Genomic DNA, 23,467 nt, shown 5'->3' with positions numbered 1-23,467 from the left:
ATCCCGTACGTATATGACTTTATAACAAAATTATGCAGGCAACAAGCAGAGGTCATACAGAATCATGATAATGAGAATGTTCGCAACATCGGACAAAGCGAAGCCCTCCACAGAAAGTATAAGAGGCTAAACTTGGCGGCTGTCAGGCATACCACCGTTCAAGTGACTAGACTGCCGTGGTAGCGATTACTACTAGAAATAGGGCAAAATCTGCTGTACAAAGCCTGGATTGACAGAGGCCTTGTAATTATTGTACATAGAAATAGGAATTAAGACTAGAATTAAATTGTAAATATATGTCAATACTGACAATGGACTAAGACTTACAAATGACAGACCCGACCTCTCGTCAGAGAGGGCGCCCCAAGTGGACAGGACAGCAACTTTCACAAAGAAGAAAACATCTGATCATGAGCCCCAGCTGAGGCTCGACACCAAGGATAGGGACCAGTGGAGGGCTCTTGTGAACACGGTGATGAACCTTCGGGTTCCATAAAATGCTGGGAAATTCTTGAGTAGCTGCAGAATTGGCGGCTTCTCCAGAAGGGCTCAGCTCCATGAATAAGCAAGTAAGTAAGACGGTTGATTACCGTGTTCACAAGAGCCCTCCACCAGCCCTTATCCTGATCCAGATCAATCCAGATCCAATCAATGCCTTCCTGCAATAGATATAGTGTAAGATTTGAGGCCTTCNTACCGGTTCTCACGGTCTCTTTGCTTGCAGATTTCTTATATATTTTTTCTTCTACCCTGAAGATGGAGGCGATACGTTCCTCCGAAACGTCGGTTAACACCACATATACACGGTGCAAAATCCCAGAAGACTGCTTTCCTCAATAGACATAGTGTTCTGAATGTTGCTCGCATACGTACGTAGTGATCCGTGATATATAGGAGCGTGTAGTTTTTATCTTCGTGATCCGTGGTTCACTCTGACCTCAGTCTCAATCGTCTTAGTGGTAGGAGTTTGGTGTGTTGTGCGAGAAGAAAGTGTTTTGCAATTGACTTTTATCCAGTTGTTACTTATACGTAAATTGCAGTATTTTCTTGGCTCTGTATTTATATTAATTTCGCTGTGGAATATTGAACAGCACCGGAAGATTTTATACTTGGGAAAGTATTAAGAAGTAATCGTGGGCGGTGTGATACGTTGTATCTCCTTGTGTTTGTAAGAATAGTAGATGACTCCCAGTTGATTGATTGCTTTAAGTTGTTGGTGTTTAATGTCAGAATATAAACAGTATACTTTGAATTTACAATGATGGAAGTTTCCAATCTAGGGAGGTCTATTTCGAGTATTTTGGAAAGTGGTTCGCACATACATTCTGAGAAGGAAAGGCAAGGTAAGATTCCTGGAATTCGCACGTCACGATTTAAGGAAATGCACATGCAGTGTTATCGAGTACTTTTTCGTATCGTTAACCGTTTGTTGCTTTTGTTACATTCGTTTTAAAGGCCCTAGTGATTAAATGAGAAGGGTGTGATGAAGTTAATTTTGGCATTACGTTGAGAGGTGAGTGCAGTCAACTGGAACATAGCATTATTATAGGGCAAAGATTGCACAGTTAATCTTAATCATTTCTCACTAATGCATATTAGATCAACGTTAATGGGAATAATATGTTCACGTGATATTAAATATGACCATTTCGTTTTATTTTCTGCTCCATCAAAACGAGGTACCCTATACTTATAACGTTGTTGTTCTGATACTACATAGCGTCGATTTTGTAATACCAGCTCTCGTTGGTGCATATGTAGTTAAGACAGTGCGAAATTTGAGTCAGAGGTTTTGGTATTTGAGAAGTCCAGAAGGTGTCTGTGGTTATATATCCCAGAATTTGAAAACAATTTGTAAGAGGTTAGGTTAGTGCTTTGGTTCGAATGGCCAGCAATTACAGGTACTGTTATATACATACTGTTTGTTGGAACTCCAGAGACCCGGTACTATGGGGGTAATCTGTGCCTCCAACATTTCACAGTATCAGCATCTTACATGCGCTTGTCACTGTTCTGAAGGTTGCCTTAATTTGCTCTGAACTTATAAGCAGAAAAATGCTCTTTCTTATGCTGTTGTAAATAAAACAAAAACACTTTTTAGTAGTGTATGTATACATGTGTGCTCATCGAGAACACAATTTCATACAGAATAACCTTTCTATACATCTTGGGGCACATCATTCCTATAGAAGTTGATAGGTACTTATCTGGTCAAGAAATTTACTGCTTTTCATGGAACCCAAATGTTTGTTGCTGAGTTCACAAGAACCACCTCTGGATGCATTTGAATTCAGTCCCCATCCTAGCTGTTTAAGATGCTCTTGTGAGTGTTACATTTTATTTTAATAGTGCAGGTATGTTATACCTGAGTTAGAATATGGTGTTCAGCCCTCTAGAACTGGGGTATGTCCCTGTTTCTGTATGATCAGTTCTTATGCCTTGAATTAAAATAGGCTGCCAATCCCATAATACTATAGACTTCAAAATTCCTGATTGGTAAAAGTTAATGTTATTTTCCCACTTTTGTGTAGGTGTTTAAATTATCTCTAGTTTTTTGGCCAAAATTCTGGGTAAATTTCTGAAGAGTGATTCTTAATTGATGACAAATTCTAATCCTTCAGGCAGTGGACCAAGGGAATTCAAGAATGATGAATTTAATGATGTGACTTGTTCAAGTGGTACTGTTGTAACAATTATGAATGAACGAATCTGATACATTTTACAAAAATGGAAATGTTCTGCCTTTGATAGTGCAGTGGCAGTTAACTGCATGACTACGAGTAACTGTGTGGGGCGTTTCCCTGTATATGGTGCTGTCTGTCATATCAGTCTTTATTTAAACTGAACTTAATAACTGATTTGTTTTAAAATGTGACACAGAGTTACCATATTCTGTAAGAACTACTGGAAGTGACTCCCTTCTGCCATTGAGCATGTCTTATAGCACATAAACAAGTTTGTTACACATGTTCTGAATTTCATCCTAAGAAACTGAGGCAGTGTGGTTTCAGGGTTTTCTTGGTGGAAGTACCGATTCAGCTGTTGATTGTCAAAGAAGGGATTCACAGTTTGCACAAAAATATTCCTACACACTTTTTAAGCACCCCAGACCCTAACTGATACTGTGTAATGGTACCTGTTGAATGGCATGAGGATTTTCTTTGCCCTGAATTTGGTATTTGGATCTCATCAGTTATGAACAGCAGCTGTGGATCCATGACTCTTTCATGCATATTTTGCAGCATCCAGTTACAAAGGTGAATTTTTGTTGAATTGTGATTATTTAAACTCATAAATGGTCATTTAATTTAATTTGTCTTGTGTCTCTGAATGCAGAACCCAATGAACTGCTGATTTCTTGTTCCAAACCTTTTAAATTTCTGGGAAATGAATTTTAGCTGTATTTGAAAGTCATGAACGTTTTTTATCTGGTAGTGCAGAGGTTCTCAAACTTTGTGACAGCAACCCCCTGAAATATTTCTAAATTTGCTTGACCCACCATCTCAGCTGGTTAGTGAAAATTGCAGTTTTGCACATTATTGCAGGTCTGTGTCAAGCTGTATGGTGACTGCAGGAACCTAAGTAGCTTTACAGCCTCTCTGCACTTAGAGTAAGCTATAAGATACCCGTGTATTGGCACAGAAATGTTTGTGAATTGATTCACTAGCTGCAGATACATTTGCCAAAAGCACCTGCATTAAGTCTTGCTGATCTACTGGAACTAGGTAGAGCTGTATTTTAAAGAATTATTGAGAACTCTTGAGACCTCCTTGGGGCTTATGACTCACAGTTTGAGAAACAATGAATTAGCTTAGCTTGTTCCTCTTAGATTGTCTCTTTCTCTTATGAGCAAAACCTGTTGTTCACCACTTTTTGACAGGCTTTGGTAGATGGAACTTTGTGGGAACTTATTCTTGTGGATAATTATGAGTGTAAGTTTTCTTGCTTATGAAGGATATGACTTCTCACACTTCTAGGAGTAAAGAATTCAGACCTTGTAATGATATGAAATGAGTAAGCAGAACTTGCAGTCACCACCATACTGATCAGAATATATTTGTTGGTTGTGTGAATGACTCATGAGTGTTGCTTTTTTTCCTACTTGTTTAAACTCTCTGTACATACCCATATTGTTTTCTCTTCCTAGATTTGATCACACTAAAAATATCCCTTGATGACTACAAACTAGGAAGTTCCTTGTTATGTAATTTTCATTATCTTGGCCCTTTCACCTGGCCTGAATATTTTTCAGAGCACTTTTTGTTTTCAGAAACCTGCAGTGAATATTCTTCCCTTAGAATAGGTCTGAGTTTCACACCAGTATCCATCCTGCTAATAGATTTGATTGTGTCATGTACTTTGATCTGTCATGATGTCCCTGATGTCCTCCTGAAGGAAAATCAAAAGCCACGCATCTCTGATTGGAGATGTGTAAGGTTGATGTTTATCAGGATACAGCAATATGCATGCTGCATATTTTGGAGGCCACTTCTCATTTGGAGGAAGGATCTAGACTTGAGATAAGAAGCTATCCCCCCATCCTAGTGAGCATCCATCCATGATATCACAGGCACAATGCCCATCAGCATGGTGTTTGGAAGGGTGCTATGTCTGCCCTGTGACCTGCTGTTTGGAGCTCCCCCAGACAAGGAGCACTCTTTTAAAGATTGTGTGGCAAACCTGATGAATGACTGCTTGACATCTGTCATTATGCCCATCAACATCTGACGGTGGCCAGCCACAGAATGAAGGCCTGTTATGACTGCCTAGCCAACTCTGCTAGGTTCTAGATAGGAGACCACACGTGGTTGTACTGCCTAATCTGGGCCAGAAGCAAGTTTCTGAAGCTTCAGCCATCTTAGGAAGGTGGACACCTGGGTAAATGTTGTAGTATACAGGATCTAAAGAATCTGAGCATAATTGGTGGTGTACCTGGTCAGACTGAGGCTGCATCTAGGGGCTACTTGGGAAGTGTAACCTTGACGAGGGGAGAGGGGACCTACCAGCCTTTGTGCACAACTGTTTGAACCCCCGCCCCCACTCCAAATAAATGTGTGGACTTAACGTCCATGTATTTATCTTCTGTCAGTATTGCAACACTTGTTCATTCACTACTTAATTTTAAATTTAGTATAACATTATACACTTTGACACCACATGTTTCGGCCCCAAATGGCCATCTTCAGGTGTCTTGGTATGTTACAGATATTTGTTATTAAATTGTGTTAAAACTGCTACACTGTCTTAGTCCGTGTTGAAATCACACACTGTACTTCTCTTTTCAAGGTAAAACCAGGTAAAATCACTTTAAAGTTTCTATTATACCCACGTTATTTTGGTGCATTTTATTTCACCTCACACGGGGTGTCATCCATTGTTCATAAATGTATGACTGTCCAGGGTGTTTTGTTTTGGCAGCATGCCCCTCACATTCGTAGCCTAATTTTCAGTTACTAGTAAAGACAACAACACATGCTGTGGAGGAAACACACAAACCAGGGGCATATGGCAGTCATAACTGAAAAGTCTAGTCAGTCTGCACATAGGAGCATTGCAAAGTGTGTGTGTGGTAAAACAGTGTTGACAAGCTGTCAGTGACAAGGCAAGTTTAAGAAAGCAGTTCATTGGTGTTCATTGATATAATTATGAACAAGAATAAATTGAAATGATTTTTATGACACAATGTAAATAACTGTCCCAGAAAATTATAAATGCTACAACATATTATTCTTACACTGTTGACAGTTCATTTTCTGGCAGAACAGGGAATCTTATAAGCATGATATATGCATGTCTGGTATAGTATTCCAATGGTTCGCAAGATAGGGGATGTATACGTTTTCTCTAGTTGTGTTTAGACACCTTGCCTATCTAGGGGGTATGATGCCAATGGCAGAATCAGAGATGGTGGAGGTCTGCCTGCCTCAGTTAGAGTACTCGTACTAGGTAGCGACTGAGTAAGATGAAAGCTGGTAAACTCTTCAGACCTGTTGAACAATTTTTAATTTTAATTTCTAAAACCTTAAAAATTCATAGATAATTCCTGTTTACTGGAAAAAAAAATGTGTAACAAGATGAAGATCACCATCTTCTGAGATGTGACACTTTAGTCTCGTAGGTATTTTCAGATGTGTCAGAGTAATGTGCTACCTCCATTTTCAGTGTAGATGAGTAGAATATGGAGGCACCACATTCCTCCAGAATGTCATTATATAGTATATATCTACCAGAATGTACTGTGTCACATCTCAGAATATAGTGCGGTCTTGATGAGAATCTCAAACTGTGTGTGTAACAGGACAGTAATTCACAAAGTCATATTAATTTTGTGATATTACACTTGTACCTGTTGGGTTATTCAGTGTCAGATCAACACAGTTGACATGATCCCCTTGAATTTCAACGAAGTTTTGTAAGCTTGCAGAGTCTGATAAGCAAGTGATGAATATGAAATTCTTCATACCCATGTCAGTTAATTTCAAAGTTATTACATGTTGAAGTTGTAAGTCTTCTTTAACATTACCTCCACTGTAATTGACTACATTGCTTATGACTGATACTAATGAAGGTAGGAAGTGCATACTTGTACTAATTGTAAGCTCTTAAATGGAACTTTCATTTGGTATGTTAGCCACAATATTTTAGGGCACTTCATTCAAAATGTAGGATTAATAAAGGGTTAATCTGAAGAGGAAGCACAATAGATCATTGAAGGTCGCAATGGGAGGGCCAGATTTTATGGCCCACCCCGTACACACACACACACACACACACACACATATACATACATACATACATGTACATGAGGCACTTTGGAGTGTCATCATTTGTAGTTACAAAGTATTCGAGTTACAGTAAGATTTAAAGTGGTATAGTAAGTTGTAGTTCTGCCTTGTGCATATCCAAGAAATCGACTCACAGAGCCAAGCCTGTGTCTAAAGTCACTAAAACACATGACACTGTAATAAAGGTTGTGTTTTATAGTTTCATGTAATAGTAGAGTTTTCTGCATAAGATAATGCTCTGTTAATGGCTTTCTTTCATTGAGAACATTTTACTGGGTATAGTAAAGCCAGTTGTCTGTTTTGCAGATTAACCATGGGACTTTCACATCTCCCTTAGTTATTGAGTATAGTTTCCTTTAAAGAGGTGTTAGCCATTACATCTACTTCTATAAATCTAGTTGTGCATACAACAATTTGCAGGAAGTAAGCGGTTCATTCTCTTACCCTGTTGTAACTTTCTGTTATCTTATTTTGTTTCTTTTCTCACTGGCTTAACAAGGGTTGCTTTCTTCTGTTGGAAGTATATTTGTCTCACTGTTGGGTGGCAGTGGGGGTGACCCCGTAATTGACAAAAAACGAAATAAAAACAGTCTGCACCCTGCATTCAGATCTGCAGTGGCATTTCCAGAATGGTAAGATGGAGTATGTTTAAAGATGACCTATACTGGTAGTAAAGTTTTGAAAACTATTCAGTTCTACTTAACTTAATTTATTTTCTTTTTTTTTCAAAGGACATCACCAGTCTGATACGTTTGAAAGATCTTATCGTGTTGGAAATATCCTTGGGAAAGGTGGTTTCGGAACTGTTTATTCAGGTGTCCGTATTTGTGATGGAGTGTTGGTGAGTAGTGAACCTTAATAAAATAATGCATGCTGTTTGGGTATGTACGAGGGGGTACCCAAAAGAAACCGAACTTATTTTTTTTTAAACTTATTTATTCAAATTTTAAGCACAAACCTTCAATCCCCTTCAAAGTACTCTCCACTTACACTAATACACTTGTCTAGTCTTTTATTCCATTTTTCAAAACATTGTCTAAATTCATCTTTTGAGATGCTTGACAGCGCCTCCGTCGTTTTTTCCTTTCATGTCTCTTTTCATTCGAGGAAACAAAAAGAAGTCACACGGGGCAAGGTCGGGTGAGGAACAGGGGTCATACCATTTTTGGTCAAGAATTGTACAGGCAGGGCAGTGTGAGCAGGGGCATTGTCATGATGGAAAAAAATCAGTCACCCGACTGCCACAAATCTGGCCGCTTCGCTCCAAGTCACTCCCGACAGCTCCACAATTTCTTCAATGGTCCATCGTTGATCTTCCTTGATGATTTCATGAATTTTTTCAACATTTTCATGTGTTTGGGCCGTGGAAGGACGACCAGAACGAGGTTTGTCATCAATTGACATTTCACCATTTTTGAAACGGGAAAACCACTCAAACACTTGAGTTTTCCCCATAACATCGTACTTGTACGCTGTTTTTAACATTTCAAGGGTTTCTGTTCCACTTTTCCCGAGCAAAAAGCAGAATTTCGCCGCCGCACGCTGTTCATGAAAATCAGCCATTGCAGAAACGACGATCACACAAAACAGTTGTCACTATAAACTCTGCTGAAACTAGTCCTTACCTTCTGAAGTAACGGTAGTCGGCTTATCGACTCAGGAATGTTAGCTCTATGCGTTCATAGTGGCAAAATGTGGTACTACAAAAGCTCTGCCCACAAAAAAAATTAGTTCAGTTTCTTTTGGGTACCCCATCGTATGTATTGGAGCAATGAGTCAAGATCAAGGGGAGAGTCATACTAAGTGGTGAATTCAAAGAGCTTAAATGCATACAGTGGAATGTTAACTGGCACTACTTAACTCTTACAAGCAGCAAAATGAGATCAGTGTGGTTTCTGAATTTGACACATTGCTTTCTTACAGATATAGAGTTTGAATTATTGGTTGGCCCTTTTAATGTTTTCTACCCGTGCGAGACTGCCATTGAAGCCTTGTACTGTATGTCATGAATTGTCAAAGAGACATGCATGTAACTAATTGACTGACTACATGAGCCAAGCACTTCTTGGGAAGCTACCTGTTGCTCAGCTACTCAGTTTCCGAACAACCTGAAGGCTCATTAGTGTGTTCACAAGAGCCCTCCACTGGTCCATGTCATGAGCCAGATGAACCCAGTCCATACTGCCCCTTTGAATTTCTCTAAAAGCCATCTTAATATTATCCTCTTACCTACAATATGTATACAGTGGCCGTCTTGTAGTGCACTCAGTTTCACCTGTTACTTCACGACATGTTTCGGCCATCATCAGGTGCCCTAATTACGCTAATCTATTGCATTGCTTGCCTTTATATGTCTTTATAAAAGTATTTAAAAAGTGCGTATTTGTCAACTATAATAAATTTATACACACTAAAACTTGTTAAGATTATTCATCTTATGTGTCTTAATTAAAACTTGCGTGTGGTTCATTCACTATGGGGTTGTTTTTCTTATTTTCTGTGTAAACCGTGTCTTGTGATGTGTGTTCCCTTCTTACCTACATCTGGATCTTCCTAGTGATCTCTTTTTTCCTTCTGGCTTACTCACCGAAACCTAATATTAATTTTTTGCCTCTCTCCCATACATGCTACATGCCTTGCCTATCTCATACTTCTTGACTTGGTCATTCTACTTATACTGTGAAACTCCGTTATTATGTGGGTGTCATTAGACAGAATGAAGACCGTGCTACTGGCAACCACCACTATTTTGGGAAAATTGGCGAGAATTTTTTAACATGAAAGTTTTTGTTTGTAACAAATTTAGTATCAAATTACAGCAAAGAATGATATATTTAGGTTTAAATGCATGCTTTATTTAATTGGTGTTTTTAAAATAATCTGATGTATACAAACATTCATCAGCTTCACTTACATCACTACATGTGGCTTATTTCCAATCAGAACCAATTTTATCATCCACTTGATCAAAAAATAATTATAGTTTGTCGTCTTCTTTCATCAAACCGTGTATTGTTCCTTCAGGAACACCAAACTCCTGGAATAAACTAGCTTTGAATCACCGTGTTTCCCTTTGTCAATTGCGCCCAACTTCTTTTCTTATTATATATATATATATATATATATATATATATTCATAACTGTATGAAGGAAGCAAGAGGAGTTGGAATAACAAATTGTAATATAATGGAATCAGAATAAATATTTTAAAAGAAAGATAGGTTCTCCAGTGTGTTCACTCATGACAAAGTTGCAGAAGTCATATTAGAATGGTCATCAGATATACACACTTGTATTATCTCAGAATAATGGAACATAGAAGGAAATATCAAGTATATAAAATTAAGAAGGCTTAAGTATACTTGTGTAATAGAGGAAAGGAAGTGAGAGAATATTCATGTAACTTTTGTACTCTGTTTAGGCTATTTTTATTTATCTTATATATAAATAATTTTGCATATTCTTCAAAGGTTTGACTGCAGGTACATACCATAGTAGAAGATAAGTTAATTTTCTTTGACAAGAGTTTAATTAGTAAGGAATGAATTTAAATATACTTTTTTTATGTCTAAGGATGAACAACTTTCTTTTGTGTGTTTGTGTTGTCCAAAGAAACGGTTTTGTTCTTGCAGTGAGGAACAAGCAGGAAAGTAGAAAGAGTAGCATGCATGTAGATGAGTGCAGGAGTTTAAGAATTCAGTCTCCAGATATGATGAAATCGTTTTCTGTGCTCTTTTCAACGTCAGAAACTTGCTTTTATGTGCATGTCTTGAAAGTGATTTTGGATCACTGCAGCCATGAAAATGTTTTCAAACCATATTAAGTTCATTGTGCAGTTGGGTACATAATTTTTTTTTCTCTTTTAGGTAGCAATAAAGCAAATTGCAAAACAGAAGATAACCGATTGGATAGAGGTAAGTAAACCATCTTGGGTGGAATTTATTATGATATACTCATTATTGTTAGTCTTTTAATTTCGCAAGATAATGAAGAATAAATGCTGTAAATATCTAATGCTGTAGGAGTTACAGAGTAGACTGGTGGTTGCGTATAATCCAGGGATGATCTCACTAGCTTTGACTGTGTTCCCTGATATTTATCACAAGTCGGTCCCATTAAAATGTCGCTGGTCATGACATAATGCAAGACTTTGGCCTCCCCCCTTTGTTTCTAACAGAATGTGTAGTATAGTGTAGTGTAAATCTGGGATTGACTATGTGGAGAATAGTGTTATGTGGATGTCATGTTGTTAATGTGAACTAATTTATGGAGCAGAGTCTGTTGGAAGCTAATGATTACTCAGCTAGTAAAATCTTCTGTGTTTTATGGAAAGTGAAGGGTCATTATCACTCAAAAAACTGTCATTGGACTGTATCCTGATCCAGATAAATCCAGTCCATATTCCCACATGCTTTTTCTCTAAAAATTCTTTTAAATTCGCTTAGGGTGGAGTCCAATTGGGTCCATTTGGCATGGCAGCCACTGATTGGCCTGTTGTAGCCTGTCCCAGGTGATTATGATGATGGAGAATTTGGTGGAATGAAGATTGGCAAGGGAAACCAAAGTATTTGGAGAAACCCCGCCCCAGTGCCACTTTGTCCACCACAAATCCCACTTGACCAGACCCGGGGTCAAACCCGGGCCACCACGGTGGGAAGCCAGCGACTAACCGCTTGAGCTATGGCGTGGCCTGTCGCATTTTCTCTAAGTTCCAGTTGAATGTTATCCCTCAAGCTACTTTATGCAGCAAATTTATTGTCTTTTACTGCCAGTTCATGATGAGTCAGGATACTTTGTCCAGTTCAGTGACTAGTTTACAAGCTTCACATATGAGGAATTTGGGGTTCAGTTCCCAGTAGAGCAACAGATTTTTCTTTTCCCTGCAAAGTTCAGGGTGTTTCAGGGGCCATTCTGTCATTCTGTCTGATGGACACTGGTGGCTCTTTTCACCATGGGAGTGAAGCTTGTGTAGTTTTTGCAGTTAGCGAAGCTTTCTCCATGCAGCCCCATATTGCAACTGGTGTATACTGTTGTGGCTCTACTCTCCTTTGTGATGCAGGCAGTGCCTTGGAACTCTTTCTTTTCAGGGAGTTTTCTGAGTCCTTGTGGTCTCCAAGGATCTTCTGCTCCAGCGTTGTCCTTCAGTGCCAGCCACTCCTCCCCCAAGTTCTCGATTAGGGATACATTGTAGTTGTGCCTGGATTTCAGTTTGTCAGGCCCCCTGTATTTTTCCTTGTAGAGAATGTAGCTGTTCAACACCATCCTGGCTACGATGTTGAAAGCTACCTTTTTGCAATAATGCACTATCCACCTTTCATCCAAATAAGTGTACAGCTTCATGTCTGAAGAGTCGATGCTGCCCATGAACTTGTTACAGGGTATGGTGATTTTTGGTTTTATTTGTGGATTTCCACTATGTCTTCTCCATGCTTCCCCTCCTTGGGCTGTGGCATGGCTGTAGAGAAGAATGGCAGGATTTTTTTTTTTTGTGATTTCTTCTTGCAGAAAACACATGCCAGAAGGGGACCAGATCTTCATTTTTTGTTCAACTGCAAATTTGTTCTTGAACTGCTGGGGTAGAAGTTTCCTATTCCTCGTAACAGTTCTAGTGATGTAGGTGCTTAGCTGATGGACATGGCTGGCAAGTGGAACAGACATGGAATAGTTGTTGATGAAGACAACTTGTTGAGGTACCTTCCAATCTCAAGAAGTTTTTTCATGATCGTGTACCTCGGCATTTTTTTGGATGTTGACCTTGTCTTCCTGAGACCTTGGCCCCTCTGTATGTGAAAAACCCCAGGCAGTAGTTGGACACCGAGTCATACCTCATCCAAAATTTGATTCCACAGGAGTGGTAGTGCTTGTTGAGCAAATACTGCATGAGACAGGTTTTGTTTTTGGTACGCACCCACACTGATTTCTTGATGAGGGGTGTAGTGATGCCTTAGTACCCTGTCTGCATGGTCCACATGAGGTTGGTACCTTGCACAGGTACCATAGTCTGGTTTTCCGGGCCCTGGCAATCCTGGGTTGTTGACGAGGTGGAAGAGGCACAGCAAGTAGGAAAGTGATGCTTGGTAAACATTTTCCCAAACTGTGGGGTCGCTTGGGAACAGAAGGTGGACCAGTATGATGCAATGGTTGGCTTTTTGATAATCCCCATATTTAGAATACAGGCCAGAAATCCTTTTATATTGTACATGGTAATTCTGGTCCAGTTCTTTAGTGTAGTGGGAACATTACCAATTTTGCTGCTAACACTAAATCACTAAATCCAAAAGCACAAGTCTCAATAGAAATAGGCCTACAGATTTCTTCCATTTCTCAGAAGGCAGCTACATAATGAAAGTAAAAGAAACAGCACTAGTCGTGTTCTTTTTTGCTGGCTCATTTTTATTTTCTTACTGGTGTGTTCTGTATGTCTGTCTTTCCAGATTGTTGTGACAATTTTCTTGTCAGTTTTTGATACTAGGAGCATTTTTTTATCATCCATTCCAACACATGTGTCAGGTTTTTCTTGGAATGTGCACTGTGACTTTCATGGAATTACAGCACTGTTTTAAAACAATAAGCTCTTTGACATTTGTGGGACTTGCAGACATTTTAAACTTGGCAAGAAGGAAAGCTAATTTTGCATATGACCAGACCTCTTCAGAATTTGTCAGACAAGGAAATACAACTTAACTCTGCTATCATCAGATATGAACTAAAAAGCTGTGTGAGTTATGGGTGCCTGTGTCATATCTGTAGAGGTTACAGCAGGACTCATCATGTCTAAACATACTGCCAGCAGCTATAAAAACATATCTTCTTATCACTTTCATGGACCAGCATGATATCTTCTAATGATGTATTGCACTGATGACTTAAGTATTTTGGAAAGTCTTGCATAAATATGACAGAATGTTATTACCTAAGATCAGGCACAAAGGTCAGAATGTTACTCGAATTATGCTGTAAAATAGTGTGTCATTGGAAATGAAAGCTCTGCTTATGAGTTTCATTTAATACATGAATGAGCTATATTGATTAGAACCAGAGTTACAAGCATTTTAGTGAATCAAAATGAGGAAAATTTAAAGGTGGTCATGAAAATTCTATCCCTAATATGTGCTGATTTAACATGGAATAGCCTACTTTCTTCAGTCTGTCCAGACAAAAGCCAAGATATTACCTCAGAGTAGACCACAACCACTTCTTACACATCTTTTCCAGTTCATTCATTGATCATTGTACCATAAACACTATATATAGTCTGAGCCACTGACTGCATCATTAAACCATAACTTAGTTATGCTGTTGAATGTTATGTCATTAATTGAATCCAATGATTTATAGGTTGGTAGTCAGCAAATTCCATTGGAGGTATGCCTCTTAAAACAGCTGGCCCACATTCCTGGTGTAATTAAACTACTGGATTATTATGAACGTTCAGACAGTTGTATCATCGTTATGGAACGTCCAGATCAAGCTAAGGACTTGTTTGATTACATTACTGAGAAGATCTGCCTCAAGGAATCTGTGGCTCGTGGCTTCTTCAGACAAGTAGTAGAGACTGTTATACAGTGTCATAATGCTGGTGTGATTCACAGAGATATCAAGGTTAGTGCTGAGCATTTTGTGTTGGTACATACATGGGTGTACAGTTACGCTGAAATGTTCGGTGTGCAAAGAAATTTGATTTTATGAAGTATGACAAATTTAATAGTAATATAATAATGGTCAACTCTGGAAAGTGGAATTTAATGAACAGTTATGTTGATGACCCTTACTAAACTTTAGAGATATCATATGGTATCATAGAGTATCATATGATACTGAGTCTGTTGTGTTTTAATTTCAGGATGAAAACATACTTGTTGACTTGAAGTCCCATTCTTTGAAATTAATTGATTTTGGCTCAGGTACTTACTTGAAAGACAGCATTTATACTGACTTTGATGGTAAGTAGCTCTATAAAATGTGATGATGTTCCAAAGGTGGTAATTTATAATTATGCTTACTTGCACTCCTCTACTTATTTGTTCATTGTATAATCACCAGGGCCCAGATTTTGATGACCTGAAAATATTAAAAAAATTACTTATAAAATGATCGAAAAAATCCAGAAAAATGACCTAAAGGAGAAAAGAAAGAATACTTTGCTTCCGTATTATTCCCATTTCAGAAAAAAATATGAAGGAAAATTCCCTAAAATGGCCAAAAATGACAAGAAATACCCTTAAAAGTCCAAAAAATTACCCCCAAAATGAAAAAATGACCTTAAACCTAAAAATGACAAAAAAAAAATACCTATACAATTTACATTTCTGTAACCAGCAGCTCATATCTGAGATTTATATATTTAAGAGCATTGCATAGGATACAAGGAAAAAAGGATGATATGTCATCAAAATCTGGGTCCTGATAATCACATTCCTCCCAAAAGTTGGATTTAAATTTGATTGACTACTCTTTGCTAGATTGAAAAGATTTTTTGTATTGCTTCTAGAAAGTAGCCTTAATATTGCATTCTTAGGTTTTGTAGGTAAGAAGTTAAATTTTTCAGTATTGCACTATTGCAGTAGTAAGTGTTCAAGCTGCCGTAGTACTGCCATGTCACACCAGTACAAATCCCTTTATTCTGAGTCAGCATGCAGCAGCTGTGCCACTGGAATATTATCCACTGCCCTATGCAGATGTCTGTTGAGCATTTCTGTTATTGATTAACAAACACTGACGTGGGTGCCCCACACACACACAGACAGATATATCCATCAGATACAACAGCAACCCAAAGGAATCAAGCTCCAGTCACTACTTTCTGTTTGATCATTCTATCACTACACCATTCACAATTATTCATGGTCTTGCCGCTCTGTGGCAGCTGCATGTGTATGAGTCAGGAGGAAGATGAAATGAAATAACAAGTAAAATATTAGGCTTATTTCTAGTTACCATTGTTGTTGAAATCAAATAAAGTAATAAATAATAAGTTCATATGTGTTTGTAGTCTTGTCAAACACTGGTACTGACCTGTTGCTTGGAGGAAGTTATGTGTTGAATAAATTGTGTTGTGTAACACAAGTGCTGTTACAGCAGCAGAAATATGTGGTTTTAATTTGTATGCATATGCATTTAGGAACACGTGTATATGCACCCCCAGAATGGATCCAATATAACCGTTATCATGGTCGCAGTGCAACTGTGTGGTCCCTTGGAATTTTACTATATGGAATGGTTTGTGGAGATGTCCCATTTGAACAGGATGAAGAAATCGTGCAAGCAGCTATTCATTTTCGTACAAGACTTTCAAATGGTATGTTCGTTTGGTATTTTGTACATGTTCTCTACACTTTATAGGCCATATGTTAGATAGTACCGTCACTGGAGGTCCTTCCCGTAGTATATTCATTAACTTGTGTGTGAAATTATTAGAATACATTACATTAGTTTGGCTTGGATTTGATTTGCATTGAGGTGTGGACATTAATGACTTCTTTATCATAACTATCACCTGTTGTGAATTCCCTTCCTAAGATTAAATCGTTATACATTCCACACTTTGAATGAAGCACAGTACTTGCCTGATGGGGCCTTTTGATAGTTATGTGGCTTCATGGAGTGACTTCCAGGTAACAAAATCTTAATTCAGCTAGGACCTCACAGTTACAGAGGGTATATGATGCTGTTTTATCATTGTCAAGGCACCTTTTTCAGGTAGGACTATTCAGTAATCCCTGTTTAACCCTTTCACTGCAAGTATGTTAAGTAACTCTCAGTACCCTCTATGCCGAATTATTTTTGAATAATTCTTTTATAAATAATTTAAGTGCAAAGTATGAAAATTTGTGATAAAATGTAACAAATCTTACCTCAGACAGGGAACAGGCATCAGAAGTTGCAAAAATGTTGAATTCAGTTTTTTCACAGGGGAAAAGTCCATTAAATCAGGCCAGAAAAGTACATAATTCACTATCCTAGTCTTATCACTATGTCACATGTTGATCAAAGTCCACAACTTTATTTAAAACTATTATAGAAAGCACCATGCACTATATGAAGCCATATTTACTAACCCTGTGAAATACCCATGCCACATGACCACAGAGCACGTGCCTCACTGTGCAGATACAACCTTTTACATTTCATAAGCTAGAGGGCAGAAGAATGCAGCCATTGAAATGAATGATGCTTCATTACGTTCCCAATAGATGATTCTATACACCCGCCAAGTTTGAATGAGATTGGTGCGAAGAAACCTGAGATTTGAAGCTCTCAAGTCGCAATATGGGTTTTGTCGATTGCCCACATGGCAGTTCTCTCTGAGATACTGCATGCCAGTTCACATCGTGATAATGGATGCCAGCTGATTGGAAATCTCATCGTCCTGAATTTCCCTATATTCTGGCGCCCATATCAGTTGTACCTGGCTGTGTTCACTGAGTTTTGTTAAGGGCACTGCCAAATCGATTGACTGCTTAATAGAATGTATGAGGGTGGTTCAGGGTCAACATGAACTTTGTTTTTTTTTTTTCAAAGACTTGGGCTCCAGAAAAATATTTTTTTTTATGGATAATTGATGGCAGCACTGCATTCACTGCCTGGCAGGTGGCCATGTGTCCTCCTTCGTCACATTGGAGTTTGTACAAAATAGCATCCTACCCTGTGGCTCATAGTGTAGATAGTACTGTATCATCAGATTTATAATGAAAGAGAAAGTTAAACTAGCAGAAGTTCGTCATGGCTTAAATGCAAAGAATGGGGAAGAGGCCTTGTCATGTGCAAGTGTCTGTGATTGCTACTGTAAAATTTTCAGAAGGTGGTAATGAAGCGTGGAGCCTACCGTATGCCCATATTCAGTCAGCAGCTTTATGTGATGTGAGCATTCACTGCATTGAAGAGCTGATACTATGAGACTGGAGAATTAGGTTGGCCACACACCGGCATGTCTGCGACATGTCGCAAAGAAAGGAGCACAGTTGAATCGAATGAGATTATGAAAACTGCCGCACACCAGTCTGAGTCATGATGCTTACCAGTCACGAATGAAGCAAGACTGCGTCCTTTGTCTCATGTCTTGATGCTTTTCGTGACGCGGTTGGTGTTGTGGCTGCCCTTACAGTACATGATGTTGCATCCAGCAGTGGCCTAAGTGTTTAAATGTTGGAAGTGATGTAATAAGGAAGTGTGTTCCCAGTGGGTTCTGAAGATGTTAATGTTTGACTAGAAGGTGCAGTGTGTTTCTTTTCCTGCTGAACATGTACACCAGTTTCAAATGGAAGGAAACATTCCTGGAGCAAGTAGTGACCTGTGATGAGACGTGAGTGCACTTCTTCACTCAGAGTCAAAGCGGTTCAGCATTTAATGGCATCATGAGGGATCTCCACCACCCAGAAAGTTCAAGACACAGTTGCCAGTTGGGAAGATCATGGAATGATTTGTGTTGATTTTTTTCCATGTGGTGTAACATGTAGTCCACAGTACTACAGTAACTTGCATCACCATAGCATGTGTCAAGCCATTTGGAAGAAAAGACATGGGGAAACTGTCAAAGGAGACCCTCCTGCTGCATGGCAACACTTATTGACATATGGTAGGTTTCATGAAGGTGACATTGGTAACAATGGGCAGGGAAATGATGAACCATCCTGCTTATAGCCCTGTCTTAGCCCCCAGTGAGTTTCATCTTTTTGGACTAATGAAGGTGTGCGTAAAGAGGACAGCTATTTCAGACTGAAGATTAATTCAAATGTGATGTTCTGAACTTGCTGCAAAATCAGGATAGGACCTTTTTTGCTGCTAACATTGGTAACTTGCCAAGATGCTGGAAAAAATGTGTTAATGTAAGGGTAGAATATCTTGAAGAGGAGTGAAAATATGATTCTGGCATGTATATTGAATTTGTAAAAAGATTGAAGTCCAGGTCAACTGTGAACCACCCCTTCAGATGTTTGAGTTATATTGTAGGCATTAGTTTTTGTGTTACAAAGTCTGCAAATAATGTTCCAGATTGTCAAGATTTGATACAAAAATGTCTGAAGATTCATCCAAGTGACCGCCTACGTCTGGAAGACATCCTACAGCATGCATGGATGAACTGTAATTTAGATTCATGTGCCAGCAACACAGAGGCATTGAATTGTGTTTGTCCTGCTAGGCGAAACTCTCTAGATCAGCATTCCCTGGACCAGGCTTCCACATCTTCCCAAGAAAGCATTTGACCACACTGTATTCACTAGCTGTAGACTTAATTTTAGTATTAAATCATAGAATGTCATTTAGGGAGAGATACTCAATGGGATAGGCCTCAAATTGGCACTGACCCACATTGGCTGTGATGAATGAATTTTTTGCTTGAGCTCCCACCTTGACAAAATAATAATTGGCATTTCCCTTCCTACATCCCTCACCTCTGGTTGTGTAAATGTGTAATACCTCACATTTAAGGATTTTGGCTTGGAAGTTCTGCTTCAATTCCATAATCTAAAGTGTCATATAACTGCATAATATTGTTTATTATTATCTATTACAGAGTCATGTTAATTTATATTATGATGCTTTGTTGCTCAGATGAGGTTTTGTGTGCTGACTTACAGTTTTTAAATTAAGAATCGGATAAAGTAATTGTCTAAAATATTGACCTTGAAGTGTCTTTGGTATTCATAACATATTAGCGCGCACAGATGCACAGTATTCATTCTTCAGTGACCACTGTAGTAGAAAATATATTACAGAAAATGAAACTCTTAGTATTTGTGACTAAAATTTAATTAGTAGTTGGATTTTTTAGAAGTTCCTTTATTTTCATATTTTCACAGCCATATTCAAGGGCAATGTTTATTTGCACAGTTTTTAATAATTTATTTGTATATCTATCCAGACACCAGTATACTGCAACACAGCATGGTGCATTGTGACTCTGTGATGTGATTGATGATTTGCTTGATTTCATACTTTATTTTAATTCACAAGTATGTGCTGAACATTTATTATTTAAAAAGGAGTAACACTTTTGTGAATGTCCATGTTGTTTGACAAGTGCCTATTAATTTGATTGTATGTATATATTATACTGTACAGTATTTGATGCATCCATGTTTTTTCAGGCTTACATACATAAGCATTGGCAGGAGTTTTTACAGTGTATAATTGAATATAATTGCTTGTGACCATGACTGAAGATCTCTAAATGATACATTCACATTCAGAGCTGTTAGAACTGCATAAAAGACACTGCCATTTTTCCTCTCTAATATGAACAGCTATGGTGCTATAGGAAGAGATTTGTGTGTGCTGTATTAATAACAGTTTCAAGATCAAATGAAATGTAACATGTATTCCAGTGTATAGCTGTTTGTTTATATAATATTTGCTAACATTATTTTCAGTGTTAATTTTAATAAATGATATGGGCATATTATACTGATAATTGTCCTTGGCATAAAGTCTAAATGTGTACATTATTCTTGGGTCGGTATTTTACCACAGCAAAATGCTGTGTATGATTGAAGGGTTCAAGTTAGGAATCAAAACTGCAGGTGCAGATATGAGGTTTATCTCTCTATTAGTGCAGCTCCTGAGTTTTTCTGTAATTTAACATGATGAAAAGGTTCTACACCCCTGGGTCTTTGGATATTTCTATTTTAGCTGTATGGTTGGTCTCTGTGAATGGAACATGGACCTTCTTTAATAAGGAATGCAGTGGACCAAATACATAGACTCCATCATGAACAGGTTTAAATTAATCAGTTCATATTGAATACTGGGTGTGTCGAAATTACAGGAGCTTCAGTACCTGACACTTGCCTTGTGACTGTGAAAGATGATATCATTTAAGCAAGAAATTTGATTTACTTATGGTAGTCAGAGAACCCATTAAACCAAATGCAATAATTACTTTATAAAACATTCATGAATTAACCTTTACTCCCTGTCTAACCATATAACCATACCCAGATATTTAAACTGAAGGTCTGACTGATTCAGCAGGTCATAAGCTGGCTAAAGTAATTTTATTCTGCATTGTGCTGCAGGAAGCGTATATAGCAAAGTGCATTTAGTCTGTTACATATATGATTGGTGACATGTTTCCTGATTCCAGACTCCCATCATCTGTTGATACCACACCTCCTTTCAAGCAAACAACAGTGAGAAATTCCATGTTATAGTTCTTGTATTTTATTTATTCTTCCTCCTTTAGTTCCCACATAGTATAGATACAGCAATAAATTCTGGAGGGTCAGACTGGCCAGTAATTACAGAAGTGTACCACCACCCAAGCAACTTTTTTCTCCCGTATAAATAGTCTGCTCAGAGAGTGCTTTAGTGGTCGTAGTTCTAAAGATAGTAATATTTTTGAGATCTGATACTCTTACTTCCCCCCCCCCAGGCTGCAAAATCTGTGTTGTATAAGATTTAGATCCTTTATTCTAGCATCATAGATGTTAACTTACAAACAAATAGCAAACTTGGACATTAGACTTTCTGTGCCCTGCATAAATGGCCAGAAATATTTTTCAGAAATTTTCCAACCAGAAGTTGATTTTAATTTTGAAATTATATAACCACAATCAGGCAATGCACAATGTGCAAAAGCCTTCCTTTCCTTCATTGCATATTTCCTCCAGACCTGTTCCTGCTATATGGTTGAAATTTTCAAGAGTCACAAAAACAAGGGCCAGGTAAATGGCTACTGGAAGATTTTAAGCTAGGAATGAAAACTCTGGAACTTAGGGAGGGGTGAACAGTTCTCTAAATTAAATTCTGAAATAGTTACATGTTTAAATATTATATTTTAATTGTAAAGTAAATTTATTTTTAATAATGCACATCAGATAATCTCATACTATGGACATAGCATGCTTCAAATCAAGCCATAATTTGAAATCCATTATATTGGCCTAAAAACATATATCAGACATTGGGCATGAAAGTCTAAAGGTCAGCAATCATGAGCTGAATTATCCAGTATTAAATCAAGAAATTATGTGTTATTCTCGTCTGATATTGGATGCTTCAATTTGAAAGGTATTGTATTGCTATAAAATTCATGGAAGAGTAATGATGTGGGTTGTAAATAATTGCTGATGGTTTTTGTTGTTATATTTATTTTATGATGCAGTTTTGCAAAATGAAACCTCATATTATTGATGAATTATAATTTATTTCAGTAATATTCTTTTTTCATCTAGCATATTATGTTGTAGGTGCTGTATATTACTGAATTGATACAGCTGCCACCTATTCTCTCTTGTAAACTACAATTCTTATGGAATGTTTTCTTGAAAAGTAACCATTATCTATCTTGTAGTGGCAGGCAGTGACACTCTCTCTAGATACTTATAAACTTTCAGCACATGTTACCCAATAGGAATAAAACAGTATTTTGTACACTCAACTACTTTAATTCCATCATGATTCCACCTTCAATAGTTTCTGCTACATCAAAGTGTTATATTATCAGGTGTTGTTTTAGTTGTGGGGAAATCAGAGTATCGGATAAGTAAAACATACACAGTGAATTAGTGTATACTCATAGTGGAATATTGGAGAGTGAAGTTTTTTTTTCTTCTGAACCTTACTGGCCTTGAGCTTTTATACACTGGGAAATATGTTTGACTAGAGGAGGCCGTTTGTTTTCTAAAAGCACAGCTGAATTGTGCGCCAACTGATGGTGCTTATTGTATCTTGAAGTGTGTTTTATTCCTTTTTCTTTAGAAATCAGTGTAACTTACATAATAAATGGAAAGAATGTGAGTGATAGATATAATGTTATATCTGTCAGTCTCTGGTTTCATCCTTGCCCCAAGACATGTTGAAACTGCTTCTGTGTTAACTTTTATGTTCATGCTATTAGTGTACCATGTCAGATGTTGGCTTGCTTGCATTTGAATTTCATTATATGTGATTTCTGAACACTATATCTCTATAAAATAAGAGATTGTATACTTACAGTGATGTTATGGTGTTAAAAATATAATAAACTTGCAGCAATTCATATTTTAAAGTATGACTCATCTCATGCCACTTAAGTAAGTGTGCAAGTTACTTATGGCTTGTAAGCTGAGCTTGGAGAACTTCAGCTTCAGAAATATGATACAATGAGGATATTAGTTTTAATACTTTCCCACCTTTCACCAGTCAAAATTAGAAATTTCTTTTACTGACATCATTCTGCATGTCTTTGCAATCATTACATGTATGAGTCCTGAATTTTCGGAACCAGTTTTAGTTAGAATCTCAATTTGAATATTAATTTTTCAGTGTTATGATTTGAGAATTTTCAGATATATGCATTTGCTTCATGCAGGAGCATGTAAACTACTGGATCCATAAAAATTTAATAGTTGGCAGTGCTGACACAAATCAGCTTGTCAGGTAAATCTCTTTCTTCCTCCCCCTCCAATTTATGAAAAATAATTGACTAAAATTTTTCTTTGGAAAATGATCTGATATCAGAATGGATAATTAGTACACTTCAGTGGATTTTGAAAAATTGACTGTTGTTCTAAATTGTAATTACTGTGAAAACAGTTGGTCTGGTAGTGAGAATTGTTGTCCTCATCGTGATTATCAAAATTTTTTAAATTCTCATGTTGATCTCATGTAGTAAAATAGTAAAGCTATCCCTGTAACAGGCCGTGAAGGCCCATAGGGTTGTGAGACGTTGAGTTTCCCACATTATCTAGACAGTCGGCTCA

General features: G+C 37.7%; 1 protein-coding gene across 1 annotated transcript; it reads left to right on the top strand.

Moving 5' to 3' along the window:
- Positions 1-949: 949 nt before the first annotated feature.
- Positions 950-22,858, top strand: LOC111861885 (serine/threonine-protein kinase pim-3). Its single transcript, XM_023846831.2, has 7 exons — positions 950-1,343; positions 7,517-7,626; positions 10,652-10,699; positions 14,124-14,387; positions 14,629-14,728; positions 15,907-16,083; positions 18,777-22,858. The coding sequence occupies exons 1-7, from the start codon at positions 1,259-1,261 to the stop codon at positions 18,986-18,988; spliced, it is 996 nt and encodes a 331-aa protein (XP_023702599.1). The 5' UTR covers positions 950-1,258; the 3' UTR covers positions 18,989-22,858.
- Positions 22,859-23,467: the final 609 nt, after the last annotated feature.

Source organism: Cryptotermes secundus, unplaced genomic scaffold, assembly GCF_002891405.2.
Source record: "Cryptotermes secundus unplaced genomic scaffold, Csec_1.0 scaffold2444, whole genome shotgun sequence".
In the NCBI taxonomy this organism is placed as follows: Eukaryota; Metazoa; Arthropoda; class Insecta; order Blattodea; family Kalotermitidae; genus Cryptotermes; species Cryptotermes secundus.
Note: the sequence above shows the minus strand (reverse complement) of the source record. Positions and strands in the feature narration are given on the sequence as shown.